Genomic DNA, 17,573 nt, shown 5'->3' with positions numbered 1-17,573 from the left:
GATTATTCCAGAGATCTGGACTTTTCTATAAACTTTTAATTTTCTTTGCCGTCGTAGAAAAAGAAAAACTTTATAATACCGCGTAAGAGAATATGTTGCATGAATTATTTACAACACAATTAGAAGCTGTCTTTGTGTAAACTTATATAAATTTTTGTGCACATGAAAAGGTGCGCATCGTTATGCTTCCCATTCCGATAATGTAACTGTTTTTAAAACCCGATGTTATGAGCTTAACATATCGGATTTATATGTTAAATATAATACCGTTTGTAAAACACTCTGCGAATAACAGATTAAAAAGAAAATTTAATAATTTTCTCGGAAGGATATTTTGTGATTTTATTAATACTCTTAATTATATTATTTTACGTAATAAATATTTTACGTAATACGTTTAATGCCATTTAATAATATAATATTAATGAAAATGCTTTTGTAATTTATTACATCTGTTCATCAAAATGTTACGGTAGCTATGTACTTTGTACTTGAATTAATGTTGTTTACGTATTATTGTATAAGCAGATAGCTGTGAAAGAGATATCAGTCTTTTTGAAAATAATTTCCCAATATGGCAAGCATTATTAATTATACATTTCTATCATTTATCGGAAAGGAGGATGTTTTTTCATGATGTCCATTAGTTTTGCCCGAGGAGGTAATCACTTAATGTAATCATGAGACACAGTCCTCGAAATAATTATAAAATTCATATAAAATCTCTATATATAATCCGATAATTACATATGCAACCACGAGAAGTCATAATATTGTGTATAATATTAAATAAAATAATTATATAATATTAAATAAAAGAATTTAATTTTTTTCTTAATAAAGAAAATAATCACATCAACGTTAGGAAAGATACATCTACATTGGCACGATTTAGTACCTATAACAGTTTTTTATAGATTTTTTATGAAAGCAATATGGACAATATGGTGGAAAATCAATGTTTTATTCCGTTTTAGTTTAACTAAGCCAAGTAATCTTTATTTACTTTTAACAGAATAAAGAATAGTATTGAATCGCTTTTCCTCCCTGCATTATCAAAACGCAATTTCTGCTTTTCCTCAACAATCACTTCATTGTAACAGTTCAAGGACTTTCTTGTTTAAAGATTTAAAAGTCTCGTATCCTGTAATATTCCAATTTACGAATTTCAAATAAATCTCTGCAAATATAAAGAGAGATCTCTCTTTGTCCATTTTTAATTTATGCATAACGTTTGGATTTTTTATTCGCTGATATTCCGAAAAATTTAAGGATTTCTCGGCTAATAAGAAAATATTCAGGTACGAAGCTTTAAGCTCAGCTTAATCTGTCATTGTCGCATCTAATAGGGAAGTCCTGTGCCGGTAGCACTCGGGTAATAAAACTTAGTGCTATACGCTGGATCTAAGTCATGGGCAGCACGTACACGCGAGTTTACGTACGTGTCTCTCGTATGACACGGTCGTGCATTTGGGATGGTCGCCGTGCATGGAAAGCGCGACCATAGTGGCTAAAGGAGGAGAAAGCCCCGAGGTGAGGCTTTCGGGACGTAGCTATTTGCTAAATACGTTGTTCAATTATTCATGTGTCAACGTTGCTTTCCTTCCATTGCCTTCTGCATATATGTTTGCGGTTTATCACTGGACGACTACGAATCTCTGAGAGTCAATGAAGAGCAATTCTCGATCGTCAAGATGGTAGCAATTTTTTACTGTTTCCTTTCATCTCGGAGAATTGTAACTTTCCATGTTGTAATAAAAGATGTGTGGCGATTTTGAACTTTAACACGTGTATTTTAATACTTTCGCCAAACTATAATTCTTTCAATTTGTAAATTATAAGAAAGAGACTTGTTTTATTCGTGTAAATATTGTGCAAATATGACGTTTATTTCTGCATCTTTAGATTTTTATGAATTATGAATTTTTGTCATTTGCGAGCAAAAAGATTATTATTGAATTTTAAAAGCTTAAAGAGATCATAAAAGCAAAATGGAGTATAAGTAGCTTTAATAGTTCCTTAAGCACTGAATATATGTAGCACTGAATATAAGTAGAGTTTAAATTACTTTAGAGCGTTAAGTCACGTTTAGTCAATCAATCTGACAGGAAAAAAAGATATTTGATGAAGCTCTTAAAAAAAGCATTTTATTAAGAAGTCAATATACCCTGTAATTCGTTTTTTAACATTAATTAGAAATCTGTAAGATAAAATTTAATAAGAGGTAATAAAATTAATTAATAATTAATAAATTAAATATTTCTTTAAACTTTAAACAAATTAACAAATTTTAATTAATTATTAATAGATTAAATTATAATTCTTAAAATTATACAATTACAGAATTTCATTATAAAATTGTATTATTATTTTATATTCCTTTTTTACTTTTGCTATAATTCAGTGACTCGCAGTTAGTAAAAATAGCTGTGGAATTAAAAGATTTAATTCATCGTTCTCTATTTTTGAAAGGATTAGAAATATTTCTCTTGCGTAAAACAACACTACCTTTAAAGCTTGCAATGCATGTTTTCGTTTAATTATTCTAACCATGCAATACATTCATATAATTCTTGACTTAATATAAAAATTTTGAGAAAAATATTTCTTTTTCTTCGATAAGCAAATTTGGCTATTATCAATTATATTAATATATATAATTTTGATTAAAAAGAAGACTCGAGTAAATATTTATTTACACATTTCGGATTGAAATCAAATAAAAATATGAAATCAAATATCAAAATAACGCGGAAATATTCGAAATTTCCGTATTTATCTTCAAAAATATCAAAATATAAAGATTATGCAACTATATGCATAGCACTTCATGATTGATTATTTTGCTCTGTTTTGTTTGCGGATTATTAACGTTAAAAATTGCGTTCAAAATTTTTTTAGTAACCTTGACACTGTTTGATATTTAAATATTATATCTTTAATATATCTTTAATTTTTTGTATAAATTAAAGGTATTAACTATAGCTAACTATAGCTAAGTTGGAGAAACTATTTTAGTCATTAAGTGAAGCATAACACAAAAGTCCATTATTTTTCAAGAAACAGGTTTTATGTATCTGCAGTAAAATTTTCAATTATTTTATTACATGTTTTCTCTCTCTCTTTTCTAAAGAAAAGAATGTAAGATATTTCTCTGAAATAATTGCATATGAAAACTTGCGTCACTAGCATTAGTTGTTTGCCTAACGGCTCGCTTGAAAATTCACAGAACGTACGTACGGCATTAATATAGTTGTAGAGTGATAAACCATCGTCCCATGGTTCCTCTTTCTCACAGGACAGATTTGCTGGTCTTAAATCGTGACTACGGTCCAGAGCTGCCAAACCGTGCGCGAAAACCTGCACGCTATCGTACACCAAAGCTGGTTCTGCCTGAAACATACGTTTCCTTTTGACGAGAGTTTGTGTTTTGTGAATTGTACGAAAAAGTAGTTTTAACTTTCAAATTGTTACATGGACAAAACTTTTGCCAGCACCTATTGATGCAAATATAGATCGGGCTAAATTGTGATTAAATTTTAATTAGACTCGTTTTTAATTCTGTAGCTTAACGATTATTATTCATACTTGTTAGAAATCAAAAATTCTGTTTCATTTTATAGTCAAAGTTTGTTTTTGTAAAATAGAGTATTAAATGTATTCGATATGAAACACTGATCTTATTTAAAATAAATTACATAAAAATTTGCTTCTTGTAATTTAAAATTATAAGTCGATATATCTTCAATTTAATAATTGTTGAATTTAAAATCTGATAAGATTTTGAGATAGCTTTAGTGAGAAAGAAACTTACGAAGGAATAAATTTAAATATATCGATTTTCTCATATTAATATGTTAAGGAGGGAACTCTGGGGAATAAATTCTGGGAGGTAAACTTAGCAATTTCAGCAGATGGGCTGGCCATGGACTTCTTGGAAGTCCTTGAGAGAAAACCATGCTTAGTGCACTCAATTGATCCGAATTAATGACATTGCGGCGCTGGCCGCGGGCGAAACTCACTTAATTACTGAAGGGCTGACAAAGCTCGAACTGGACAGAGCTCTGCTGACCAATTCGGTCTATTCGACTTTTCAATTCCCTTTGCTTTTAGTCTATATTTGTTCGAAGCTAGCTTGTACCATATAAATTCATCTACCATTTTGTACTCACGCAATTAATTGTTATTGTAACTCTTGAAAATATTATGCTCTTAAACAATATTCTGCAGCACTCATTGAATCTTAAATTTATTTTAAATAATGTATATTTTATGTCAGATTGGAGAGAATGAAGATTTTGTTTATAATTTTACGAGTTTATTTTCAAAATTTTATAAAAATCTCTGTAACGCGTTGTATTATATTATAATATTATAACAATAAGTTAGTGAAGAAAGAATTAATTCTGTGTTGCATTGAAATTTCCACCAACCTGAATGACTCCCGTTTTGTTCAGAATGGCATGTCCAATCGCTGGTTGGAAACGTTCCATTTGCTTGAGTATTTCTGCAACTTTAGATTCTTCGAGATCTACTAAACGAAAGGCCGTCATGTTCACGCTATTATATTTGAAATCTTCTAGATCAAACGTTTCTATATCCTGTAAAAACAAATGTAGAAAAAAAGATTTGTTTATTTTACTCAATTAAATTCAGTGTGTATTCGTAAAGTTAACTTGAATATATTTTATATCTTTATATTTTAATGCTAACTGAATTTTCGACAATAAGTTGCGTTAATGTATAAAATTTAATAAATATACAGTTATGTTAAATATTAAAATTAGTGATACATTATTTTTAACATCAATAATTTCTATTAATTAGTAGATCTTTAATAAGTAATAGATATTTTAACAATTAAATTTTAATCTCAAGTATATATTGAACACACTGTGTCAATTATTAGTAATATTTTGTAAAAATTGTAAAAAAGGAATTTCCTATTTTATATCTAGGTCGATTTAGTTTCTGCAAATACATAAAGCTATCAATTTATTCACCATCTTCAAATGAAAAGGAATTCGACCGGACACGAGGTATTTAAGAAAATGTAACTGGGGAAAATTTTTTCCCGCTCGCGGCATAGTTATGGGGTAAGTCGACTAAATTGAAGAAAAATGAGGCAGTTCCAGCGATTTCCGTCATCGTCGTAATTGCAATCGTTATAGCGTAACCAATCTCAACCAGTCTTGTCTAGGAAGCCTCGAGAGGGTATGATTTATAATTATACGGTGTTGCAGCGTTCACGTAGATCGTTAAAATAAATAACGCGACTCTCCATAGGGTCATTCACCGACAACTACGTAGCTGCATAACATAGTCGATCGTGGCAGATAAAGCTTCGTTTCTTAAGCAATTTCTTTTTTGTCCCTTTCATTTTATTGTCTATTCTTTTTTTTAATCCCATCACTTTGCTGTGTGTCCGACAAGGATTGAAAAATTAATTTTTACAAATAACTAATTACCGTTACTCGTTATCGAGTAAAAAATCAGTTAACATTAGTGTTATTTAAAAAGTAACGATTTGTTACTCTTACTGTTTTAATTGAAAAACGAGATCAGTCTAAAAAAAATTTGGCAATATTTTTTGTTTAGTAAAAGCAGTAAAAGTTAAAAGCAGTAAACAACAATGACATTAGATTGATATATGAAAATACAATTAAAAAAATTAATGCTTTTTTAGTCCGAGCTAAAACTTCATGAATAATAATATTTCAGAGTGAATTTATATACATATCTAGTTTCACCGATTAAATTTAGATTTTGAAACGCAATCCGGTTGAGGTGACATTTTTCACAACAAATTTTTTAGTACGTGATATCACTTTGGTCAAACTTAAAAATTGGTATTCATGAAATTTGTTATTCTCATGCTATTCTGTGATTTATGGCATTCTAAGATGTCAAATAAATCAATCATAGAATCGTATTAACATCTTAAATTACTTAAAATGATCTTGATGTAAGAATAAATTATGAATTGAAGATTGAAGATTGAATATACAAAAATTATGCATATAAATATTGGAAATATAAAAAAATAATGATAAAAGTAATTGTAAAATTCATTACCGTTACCAAAAAAAATGTAACTACCGTTACAGTTACTGAAAAAAAGAAGGTAACATTGCTATTAGTTTACCAAGAAAGTAACGGTAATGATACAATTACAAGTACTGAGTTACTTTCAATCCCAAGTATCCTACCCTCTTGAATCACGGTATCACCATTTACTGTTGGGAGAAAGTTACGTAACATCCTCTGAAAATGATTTATTTAGAAACGCGCGGATGTACTCACTCCTTGTACGAGTCTAATGGGAGATTCGCATCTCAGGAGTGCATTAAACCTTTTTGCGAGATTGCACGTAGCAGTGGATATTTACTGAATCATTTGATCATAACGGATCGTATTTTTTATTCCATTAAATTAATTGATTGTTTACTAGAATATATTTCAAAGTATTTTGAGTTTAACTATTATGTTTTATCATTGTTTTATAATTGTTATAGAATATATTTGTATAGAATTGTTTTGTGTAGCTTCATTTAATTTAAACTGTTTGCAATGTTAATGAATTTGATCAACTCACGTTCATGAATTGCTATCGTATATAGATTATTATTTGTTTCAAGATTCAAGAGAGTACAAAATTATAACGTATTTTTATTACAATGTATGTACAAAATTGTTTATTATTTTAAACACGATTGAGTTTCCGACTTTGGTTTACGACTTTAAGACTTTTTTACTCTTGTCAATATGGTGTATATTATGGTGTATATTATTAATGGTGTATATTATTTACAATATAAATGGTTTCTTTAACATCCTATATATTTATTCTATTTTAATTGTATAATATAAATATTATATTATAGAATAATATAAATTGTATACTATATATATTATATATACTATATATAAATATACTATATATAAATATATATACTATAAATATTATATTATTAAATATTTCTACAATATAAATTGAAAAGTTAATTTTTACAAATAACTAATTACTGTTACTCATTACCAAGTAAAAAATCAGTTAATACTAGTGTTATTTAAAAAGTAACGATTTGTTACTGTTTTAATATTGAAAAACGAGATCAGTCTAAAAAATTTGGCAATATTTTTTGTTTCTACAATATAAATATTATTATTATTTCTACAATATAAATATTATATAAAAAGATATCATTAGATTAGGATTCCTACTATAACGCAACTGTTAACCAATAATTGCTCGCAAGAAATGAAATCTACAAATAACTCTACTGCTACTGTATGCAATATTGTTTCACAATTAGATACATACATATGTACATACATATCTTTCAACAAACACATACATATATGATCCCATGCTATTACCTACTAATGGAATATAGGACAATCGATATTTGATCAACGATAAACGCGTTCGTGATATGAGTTTCCGTACTATAATTATCTTGTTGCTAATATACATCGATCTCTGACTAATAAACTAACTAAATGCCGGAATGTAACAGTTGTCAACGGCAATATTTTGTTGTTCATTCCTCCCCTTCTCCCGTGTTTGTTTTTATTAATAGTATGAATTAGCTTCCCGTTTCCTGCAATTAAGAATTGATTAATGGAAGCCAGTTAAATCAAATATATTGCTGAAATCATTTTATGATGTAAACGTCACAATCGGATGCATTATTATCATTAATTAATCTCGACATATTTGTAGAAAAAATTGCAATATCTAACAGCAATTCGGTGTACTGTCGTTACGAACCGCAAAATTCGAAGGGGACATTTGCGGAACATGTATCACACGTGTATGCATGTACGGAATGCATGTGTATACATATACGAGTGCAAATGCATCGAGCAAGAATGTACAGTTCCCTGTCCTTCAGTGAATGTACACAGTACTGCACAGTCTGCAGCTTGTGTTTGTACATTATAACTTGGGCTAGCCGCGGGGTTTGTATGCGCTGTTAGCTCCATTTAAGATAAAAATTTACGCTAAATGAGACGACGGATTGGAATTTTGCTTGTGCGACTCAAAAGGCTGGGAGAGTGATATGTCAAAGAAGAGCGTACTGGCTAAGAGAGAAATGCACGGCGACACGAGCTTTCTGTGATCATGTCAGGGGAATATCTGATATATGCGCCGCCTTGCTCATCCGTGGAAGGTCTAATTCCTACCACCATCTATGTTCTAGGACGAATACGAGATAATACACATAATAAGCTGCATGGAATGTACAAAGAGAAGTGGGATCGACAGAAGCGCGAAATATTACCGGTTATGAAGATGATGAATGGTACACAGAGTCTCGTCTACAAGTATTCTCATATGCGTCTAAAAGAGGTACTTATTTTTTACATATTATGCTATATTGCATGCTCAATAAATGTTGAGTGAAATAAATTTTCAAAATATACAAGTGCCATTATGATCATTTAGTTCATAATCAATAAGCTATTCAATGATTCTATAGTAATACATTTAATTAAACTTGATGCTTCATTATAATTGACAGATTTGCAAGATTTATTAATTACCTATTAAAATACATTAATTCAATATTTAAATGCAGATTGAATCGAGTTTTGAACCTAAATGTAATTCTCATTATATTAATAGAGAATTGAATTGATAATGAAATTATATAAAGAAAGCATAGTAGTTCAGTTTGTATTTTTATATTAGAATATGAGAGGATTTATTTTATTGAGAGAATATTAACAATTAAAATTAAAATTTTTATTAAATCGATATTAACAATATTGCCGAGCAAAAATAGAATAATCTTATAAATGAAAATTAGATCGAGAAGAATAGATCAAGTAAAAAAAAGAATCTTATTTTCGATTGAAGCGGATATGTTTAATAATATTCATATGCAAATTTATGAATATACATCTTTCAGTTCTGTAAATTACTCTTCGATTCGGTTTATCGGCCGCAATCATAAACTGAAGCTGGAAATAACTTCATTGATCGTCAATTTTAATAATGGTATTAATAAGCATTTTTTAGACATTTCAAAGAACTTATTATTGCGAAAAATATCGCCTCAGCAAGGATTTAAATCTGAAACTTCTTACTTTCCGAAGCGAAAATAAGATTTTTTTTTATTACAAAAATAATCTTGATGTTATTATAAGAAAATTTGATTTAGCCAAGAATTTTATGCACAGCTTAATCTGAATAGTTTTAATATGCACTTAAATGTTTCCTCCTTCTGTCTTTGACGAAACTAAATATGAAGATGTACTTACAAAGGTTGTGAACATGTAATGGTATCTGTAGTCATTCATTTGCAGTTGCAATATCTGTAAGAAATTAAAAAGAAAATTATATTTGAGAGATCTTCCAATTAATATAAATTATATATTTATATTATCGTGCCATATATAAATATATATTGTATTACGATGCCATTAAAAGTAAATTTATCTTGCCATATTTTACTCCTATAATACTGTTTCGTAGTTATCAATATTTTGACAATGTGGTTTTATGATGGCATTTTAGATATAGATCTGCACACATACTTTATGCATACATTCCGCGCTATCCTATCTGTATATATTGCAGTATGAACATTTGCACAACAAATATTATATTGCATATTGTCATTTCACTACACACGTATATTGATATTGCATCTTTTGTAGTTCGATATAATTCATCGTTTTTCATTTTCCGCGGTAAGGCCATATATATAAATCGATCGAGCTGAGATGGAAGCGAGTCAGATAAAAGAGGTCTTGCGCGGATCTTTCCGTAGAAAAACCTCTTCGTGGAAAGGAAAAGCGGATGGAACGAAGCGGACGTGCGAGGTTAAAAGGATATATACGAGACCAGTTGCATGAAAGCATGGACGTTTTTTGATTACTCGACCGGTTGAGGGTTATCCTTAGAAATTCCCGAAGGACGTAACATGCAAATAACGGGTTTGCTTCGACCGCATCTGAAGCAAGATTGCTTTCCGGAGTGCCGCTGACAAGGTTGTAGAAAGGAACAAAATCTAATCCCTCTTGCTTCCAATGTATTTACAGTCTTAATCTTTAGATTGTGAACAAGTTTTTCCACATTTCCTGGATTTGAATACTTTTCTATAATGCACAATTGTTTTATTTTTATTTTATATTTGATTGTAATTGTCTGATAATCTCATAATTGCTTCTTCGTTCATAACAATTTTCTATCATACATGCGTATAAAATTATTCTTGTTTGTTTTATACACTTTGTTAATTAATTATATGCTATTTAATTTATTACAGTAAATTCTAACATTCTGTCCTTTTTATATCAACATTATTTATATGGAGGTTAGCATATAATTGCATACATTATGCAGGCTTAATCGAATGTAATTTTATTTTGTATTTATGTTACACAATTCATTATAAATTAAACACTGAATAATTTATGCGCTGTTGTCTCATGTTTGTTATGTACATAAATTACGGCAAGTCGCGTCTTTTCTCGTGTCTGTAAAATTAGCACGATATTTTATTAATTTTCAAAAAATAATGATTGTTCCGGTAGCACTTTCCATTGTTCTACTGTTCGTTCAAAAATAACAAAATATTCCGCATTTTTTTAATATCAAAAATAAAAAATACAGAAATGTCGATAATTTTACGTTCTAGCATGGCATAACTTCTTCTAAAGTACAATAGATACCATCGGATATTTTATTCTTCTATCTAATTTTGAAAGAACAATAGAAAGTGCTACTGGAACAATCATTATTTTTTGAAAATTAATAAAATGCCGTGCTGACTTCACAGACATTTTTTTCATGGTATTGATTGTCCTGAGTTATAATGAACAAATTTTATCGTTTTTTGCAATATTATCTTCACAACTGAGAAATGAGTCGATAACGTGTGTTTCAATAGTGAACAATCGAGGCGTGTATTTCCGGCACGTTGATCACTCGCCCGATTATGCAAATTTTTCTATTTGTCGACCGTGCACGCAACAGCATTTCTAAAAGTATCGGGAAAAACATCGAGTGCTTTTATCACTTCAAGCGAGCGTGAAAATGGCATACGATTTTCATGAATTATTTTCACCTTGTTTTGTTACCACTAATTCGTGCGATTTAATTTCGCGATTTGCTGATTTGCATCATATGTTTAATAGGTAGTTAAATATTACGAAGCCGTTGTATCCATCGTGAGTATCCACGAATATATAGTGATCTATATAACTCAAAAAATTATTATATTGTTGAACACAAATAATAAATAAATGCAATATAAAATATAAAGAGACATTATGTTAAAAGCTTCTACATCTTACAAACATGAATTGATACTCGTTATTTATTTATTATTTTCAAAGCATTTAAAAAGAATTTATTAAATATTTCAATAATCTATTAGATATTTTTATACTGCCATTAATTTTTATTATCGTCACTGTTATGAATATTATATGTCTTACATAATACAAATATTGCTCAAAATTTCTAAAAATCGCTTTATCTGTTATTATATAATTCAACGTATATAATAATTTAAATATGAGAGACCTTTAAAATGTAAATTTTATTCTATTTTTCGATCTACTTATATTGTATATCGCTTTAGGATAGAATTTAAGAACATTTTTTGGACACTGCATTTTCATTTTGAATCTAGAAGGCAACAAGAAGCGTTGTTTTAGAAAAAAAAAACTGTAACGTACAGTCACCATTAATCCCTATTGCAAAAGTCCTTTTAATCTCCGAGCAACCGTGTCCCTTTGCATGATTCTGGAAAGTTATTTATGAGCTGCGATGCGCCCCATGTACAGATTTCTGCTTGTTTTCTCTTTTTCTTTCATTTTACATCCAGTAAACAACATGTTTTCCGTCTATACGCTATAAGCTGTATTTTTTACTTATTTTCAATACGATTCTAACGATTTCATCGATATCTAAAGGAGATTTGGACAGGTATTAAACTAAAGTTGGACAGGTATTAAATTTTCTCCCAGAGAAAGAACATTTATTCACAATCACGTCACTAATATCAGATGCATCGATGACAGAGTTTTCTGCGCGAATTTCTTCTCTGATTCTTTTTTTTTCAAATAAGTAACAGTTCGGAAAAGAACAAAATATTTCGTCGATGAAATTTTAATATTCTTCTTTCGTGAAACGAGTCTGAAGGGGAAATTTTGTTAGCATGCATTATTTTGTTTATTTCAGATACATTTTCGTATTTATAATGAGATACGTGTTCAAGTTTTACAAGGAAAAGGGGAAAGTAATAAAATATAGAAAGACATATAAAATAAATATATTTATAAAATAAGTTGTGACTATAATAACATAAATCTGTCAGAGATTTTATATTTGAATGATTTAGGTTTGCACGATCTGCAACTCTTTTATAATATTTCGTATTTTATTGCAAAAATATAGTATCTATCTGAATAAAGCAACTTGTCAGATTTATCATGCAAGAGATTAACGGTGTGAAAAAATATAGCAGGAGGGACATACGTGCGGAGGGGGGAGATACGTTCGTATTCTGGTTTTCGAAATGTAATTTTAACACGATGAAAAAAAGCAATGAATGTACAATATAAATGGAAATTGTTGGAATCTTTGAAGGTACGATATTAATATTTAAACATTCAGACTTTGCCAAATATCGAAACGTTTAAGACTACGTTTAAGACTCACCGCTCGAAAGAATTGCTGCATGTGCGCCGGATCTGTGTCAACAATCAACTTGAAGATCTCTTTGTGTCTGACTTCCCGCAGGACCTGCCTGTAGGATGCAGGGCCCGCCTGACGAATGTACATTTCAGTTCTCACGGATGGCGGGGATTTTACGAGATCCTGCAGTTTGAACAGCCCTGCAAAAACAGAAGAGAGGTATTTTTTCGAAGCAAATTGGTCCTCGGCGTAATGCCAAGGTCTATCATTGCGCGTGCTTGTTATTTCTTTTAATCCTTTCCTTTACATGAAACATTTAAAGTTACGTCACAACAAATATTTTAAATTGATTGATGTTGTTTGTTGCAATTATCCCAAATATCTACATGAATTCACGATTTATCTTGTCAGTTTTATATCGTGTATTAAACAGTATGAAAGTACTTTCTCATGAGTTTAGAACAAAATTTTTCAACTGGTGTGCCGATTATACTGATTAACTGCAAATAGTTTCCAAATATGCCGTGAAAATTTTAGCGAAGATAAAAAGAAAAATTTAAAAAATTAGAAATAAGTAAAAAAGTAAGACGCAAAGTAAAATATTTAAAAAATTGAGATAATAATCTAAATTATATTTTGTTTACTCTTATTTTAATCACAATAATGTCGCAATAAAATTACACAAAATTTGAAACAATCAAATAAAAAAATAATAATATTAGAATTTCACTATTTATCACTGAATATCGTATTGGTGATATCTGATAAAAGACATATGATATACTAAAGATTGTATATCTAATGATGTACCTCGCCAAAATTATTTAATATGTCCCGAATGAAAAACGCTGAATTACTGCAGTAATGAAACATTTTAATTATTTCTGAAATCGACATTTTTTATTTGTCCTTTTTATTTGTCATTTGTGTGTTAACAGAGATGGAAATAGCAGGTTTATTCTCAAATTATATTGTTAGCGAGAAATGAATAAAGTAATACGAAACAATAGTATAAAAATTTGAGAACATTTTCTTCGCAAAGCGTAATAAATGAAACAACCAATTTTCTGAAATGATAATAGAAGTCTTCCACTCGTATATTGTATATGTAATCTAACCAATATCTAGATTCTTATGGAAATGTTACGTGTTATTTTTATGTATATAGGTATGGGTTCAGACATAATGTAAGAATAATAGGTTTTTAACAGAAATGGATGAGTTGATAAAATACTTATCATTTGCGATCTGTGGCAAAAGAACGATGTGGGAACATAAACTTGTTAATTTGATTTACAGAGAGAGATTTGCGATTAAACTATCAAGACCGTGACTTTGATAGCAAACTTTTCATAACTACTTTTACAGCGTTAAGAGGACTTGCGAAGATGTAGCTAAAAAGGTATCACGACTTTCACAATTTACTTCCATCCGATTGTTCTTCGACTACTTCTTAAGTTGCACTGTTGACTCGAGATTTCCGTCGCGTGCACGGAATTCAATACATACGTATGCGGTTACGTTCCCCCGCGGTTCGTTTTCCGCATCAATTCGATCGACATTAATCGCAGTTCTTATCCATTTTTTTGTTTTGATTAAGAAGAAAGAGAACATTAATAATTTACAATAATAATTTATTGTCAATAAGAAAAATTAATTAATTATATAATATTTGAATAATTTAATTGATAAATTAATTTATAGCTTTATAAGAAAAAAATTGCTGTAGAACGAATGAGAAAAATATTATCATTGATTTATTGTTAATATATTCAGTACATTAGACGCTTTCAATTTCCAAGCGGCAAGTTTTCTCTGAACTTTACTCAAAGATACAAATCTGATAAAGTCGCAAGATCTTCGGTGCAATCCTACTTTTCCGTATTTCTGAAAGAGACTTCTTGGACATCCAGATAGGTGCCTCTAACTTTGAGCTTGCTAATTACTTCTTCGTAATGATCGCAACGAATAGAGCGACGGCAGGAAGAGGATCAATAAACAGCTAAAGGATGGCGAAAGAGAAGCAGAAGAAGATAAATTTTCTGGCGCGTTAACGAGCGCAGCTCGCAGGAGAGCTGGCACTTTCCGTAAAATGTAAAAATGAAAAATGGTAAACTTCACTTTCGGAACAAATCGAGCAATTACGGCCGCTTGCATACTTCTCCGCTTGTACACAAGATGCTTTTAGACTCAAGAACTTAATTTCACTGACAGTTCTTTTTTTATTTATTAAGGCGTTGAGTTTTCCCATGTTGAATCAGATTCTCTGACAATTTCCTGACACTAATAACTTGCTTATTAGTAAGCGATTGAAAGTAAATTTTAGAGACTCTTGAAATATAATAAATAACTTTGTAACAAGTTTATTAAATAACAGGATTATGCTTATATGTATTTAAATAAAATTTATTGAGTTAAATTTATGTAAACTTGGAGTGAAGGAATGGAAATATCTCAGATAATAAAGGGTTATAATGAAGATCGAGGTTTTCCTAAAGTATTTTATATACATAGAACTATCACGAGTATCCTTGACTAAAGAAAGTGTGAAAGGGAAAGTAGGAAAATTGCACAGAGTAGTCTGGTTTACAAAATTAACTCAGTAGATAGCAGTAACTATATACAGTGTTATATCTGGAAATTTATGATGGCATTGTACGATACAGAGGGAAACAGTTCAGGAAAAATGTACACTAGTTTTGCGTTCTCTCATCTTATCATTTTGACGATAACGTTTATGTGCGAGATTTCTTGATCTCGTTGAAATCATAGATACACCAATGCAGATACCAAATACTCATTTCTGTAAATTCTTAAATGATACCATGAAACGATATAGTTTTATTATATAATTTTATTATATGTAATCTCTTTATTATTGAAAAACTGAAATCTATAAATTATTTCAAAATGCTCAGAAAATAAATAGAGACTTTTAATAAACAATTTGATAAATCCGTTTAAAAACATTTAATCTCTTTGAGAATTTTTGAAAATTTTTAAAAAATTGCGTTAAACATTTAAGCATTTTTTTATAATGAGTAGTATTATTAAATTTAATAATTTAATTTATCAGACGTTATTTTTTAGGAAACAAAGAAGCAAGTCTAAATGAATACTCAGCTATGTGCGTTGCTTATTCGATTAAAGTGATAATTAATTATTCAAAAATAAAAATAATTAATAGTTTCACACATCGCGCTATTGCATATTTCAGTCTCGAAATCACGTTTCGCTCGTTGGCTTAAGTGTCTCGTCGTCACGTTAAACCATTATTTTATGCCGAAAAACGAAACTTTTCATACTCGATAAAGTTTTAACGAACTGCGAAACTAGGCATTTCTCCTATGGCTATGAATAATTAAATGACAACGAGTGACGCAGGAGGCTTGCCAAATTTGTAAAGTGCTCGAGGTTTATTCAAAATCTCGTAGCGATTCTCATTATACTTGAAGCTCGCTAATTAAACTTATTAAACTATAATTATCATTTGAAAATTTACAAATCACTACGTTCACTGAAATTGCAAGTCGTATCATTCCCAATTTTGAACATTGATTGCTTAATATTTAATGGCGTTTAAGTGAGCGACTGTCTTTGCATGTTGAAGTTTCAACGAACTCGTGAGACGCGAATTTTCTCGACTAATGAATATTTAGGTGATACCGGGTTGAGGATGTTACATTTCTCCTAGCGAGTCATAGTTGAGACGTTTTCGACACATCGCTTTTACGACGGGGAATTTTGAAACTTCTTGTCTTATCCCCTTGTCATGGATTTATGGTAGGCCATAGACATCAAGGAGCTTATGCAAAAAGCGCGTTCTTTTCGTTTCCTCTCGTTTTATCGCTAACGGCAGCGTCCTACTTTGTGCTCCTGTTAGACGCCAAGTTACATCGTCCAATCAAGAGCGGCAATTTAGGGAAGATAAGGTCGGAGACCTCCCACTTTTTTCTTCGCAAGAACTATAAGCGGAAGGACTCGTTTCGTAAATGTATATGCAGTAAATTTGCGATATCTAGTGTTATAAATTTTAAAAATATTAAGAATAGGCAACAAAATTTTCTTAGTGCGTGTTTCCAACCGAACTCGCTATAAGATTCATGGTTTGAATAGCAATTACCAATGAAATAAACAGCGACTCTTTGGATACATCAAATCGATAAGTTGTATAAGTGGGATAAAATTCTCCTTTTCATTTCCAAATTCTGATAATAAATTGTGATGCTTTATAAATAATTACTTGATCATGACAATTGCGGTTTCTTCATTGAGGCAAATAAATGTAAAGGCTTTTCTATAGACGGATATGGATGGAAGAAATACGGGTGAATTCATACATTTTTCCTGTATGGACGGCGATAGTTAAAATATATTAATGCGATTCGGAAAGAATGGAGATGACAGGTGACTTTAGCGTAGACGCATATTATGCGTCAACGCCGCGTCGGAATTTCGATGAGTTGCCGCGAATGGTGCCAGCCCGTCGCGAAATGGAAATGGGCGCCAAGAGGAGCCGCGACCGGGGGGTTAAGTTGATGGCAAAAAGTGGCGAGGGAGTGACAGAGAGCAATCTCGTGAGCGGTCGTCGCGAGTTTACGTCGTCGTATGTAAACGCGTGCGTTACTTCTGCGTGCGAGTGACAAGCCGACATTTTGGACGGTAGCGGGATTCCACTTCCGGTGTCTGATTCCGACGTTCTATTTGCATAGAGACGCATCGTCGACATTGCGGAGAAACCAAAAATAAAATGAAATAAAATGAAATAAAATAAAATAAAATGCATCTGTATAATGAACGCGTCGACGGTGTTAACGAGATCGCCTTTTCCGTATATCCATAGAGTAGTTGTTGTTATATACATATATATATATATATATATATATATATATATATATATATATATAGTACGACG

General features: G+C 30.5%; 1 protein-coding gene across 1 annotated transcript in view; it reads right to left on the bottom strand.

The window, feature by feature from the left end:
* Positions 1-17,573, bottom strand: part of LOC105626152 (glutamate receptor ionotropic, kainate 2-like) — a 152,043-nt gene that overhangs the window by 30,485 nt on the left and 103,985 nt on the right. The window contains exons 3-6 of the mRNA XM_012207464.1: positions 12,683-12,959; positions 9,271-9,324; positions 4,434-4,601; positions 3,241-3,393 (exon numbers count right to left, since the gene is read on the bottom strand). Of these exons, the coding sequence (XP_012062854.1) occupies positions 3,241-3,393; positions 4,434-4,601; positions 9,271-9,324; positions 12,683-12,959 (652 nt within the window). The remainder of the gene's footprint in view (positions 1-3,240; positions 3,394-4,433; positions 4,602-9,270; positions 9,325-12,682; positions 12,960-17,573) is intronic.

This window comes from Atta cephalotes, assembly GCF_000143395.1.
Source record: "Atta cephalotes unplaced genomic scaffold scaffold00004, whole genome shotgun sequence".
In the NCBI taxonomy this organism is placed as follows: Eukaryota; Metazoa; Arthropoda; class Insecta; order Hymenoptera; family Formicidae; genus Atta; species Atta cephalotes.
The sequence above is the reverse complement of the archived record's forward strand: the minus strand, read 5'-3'. Positions and strand labels throughout refer to the sequence as shown.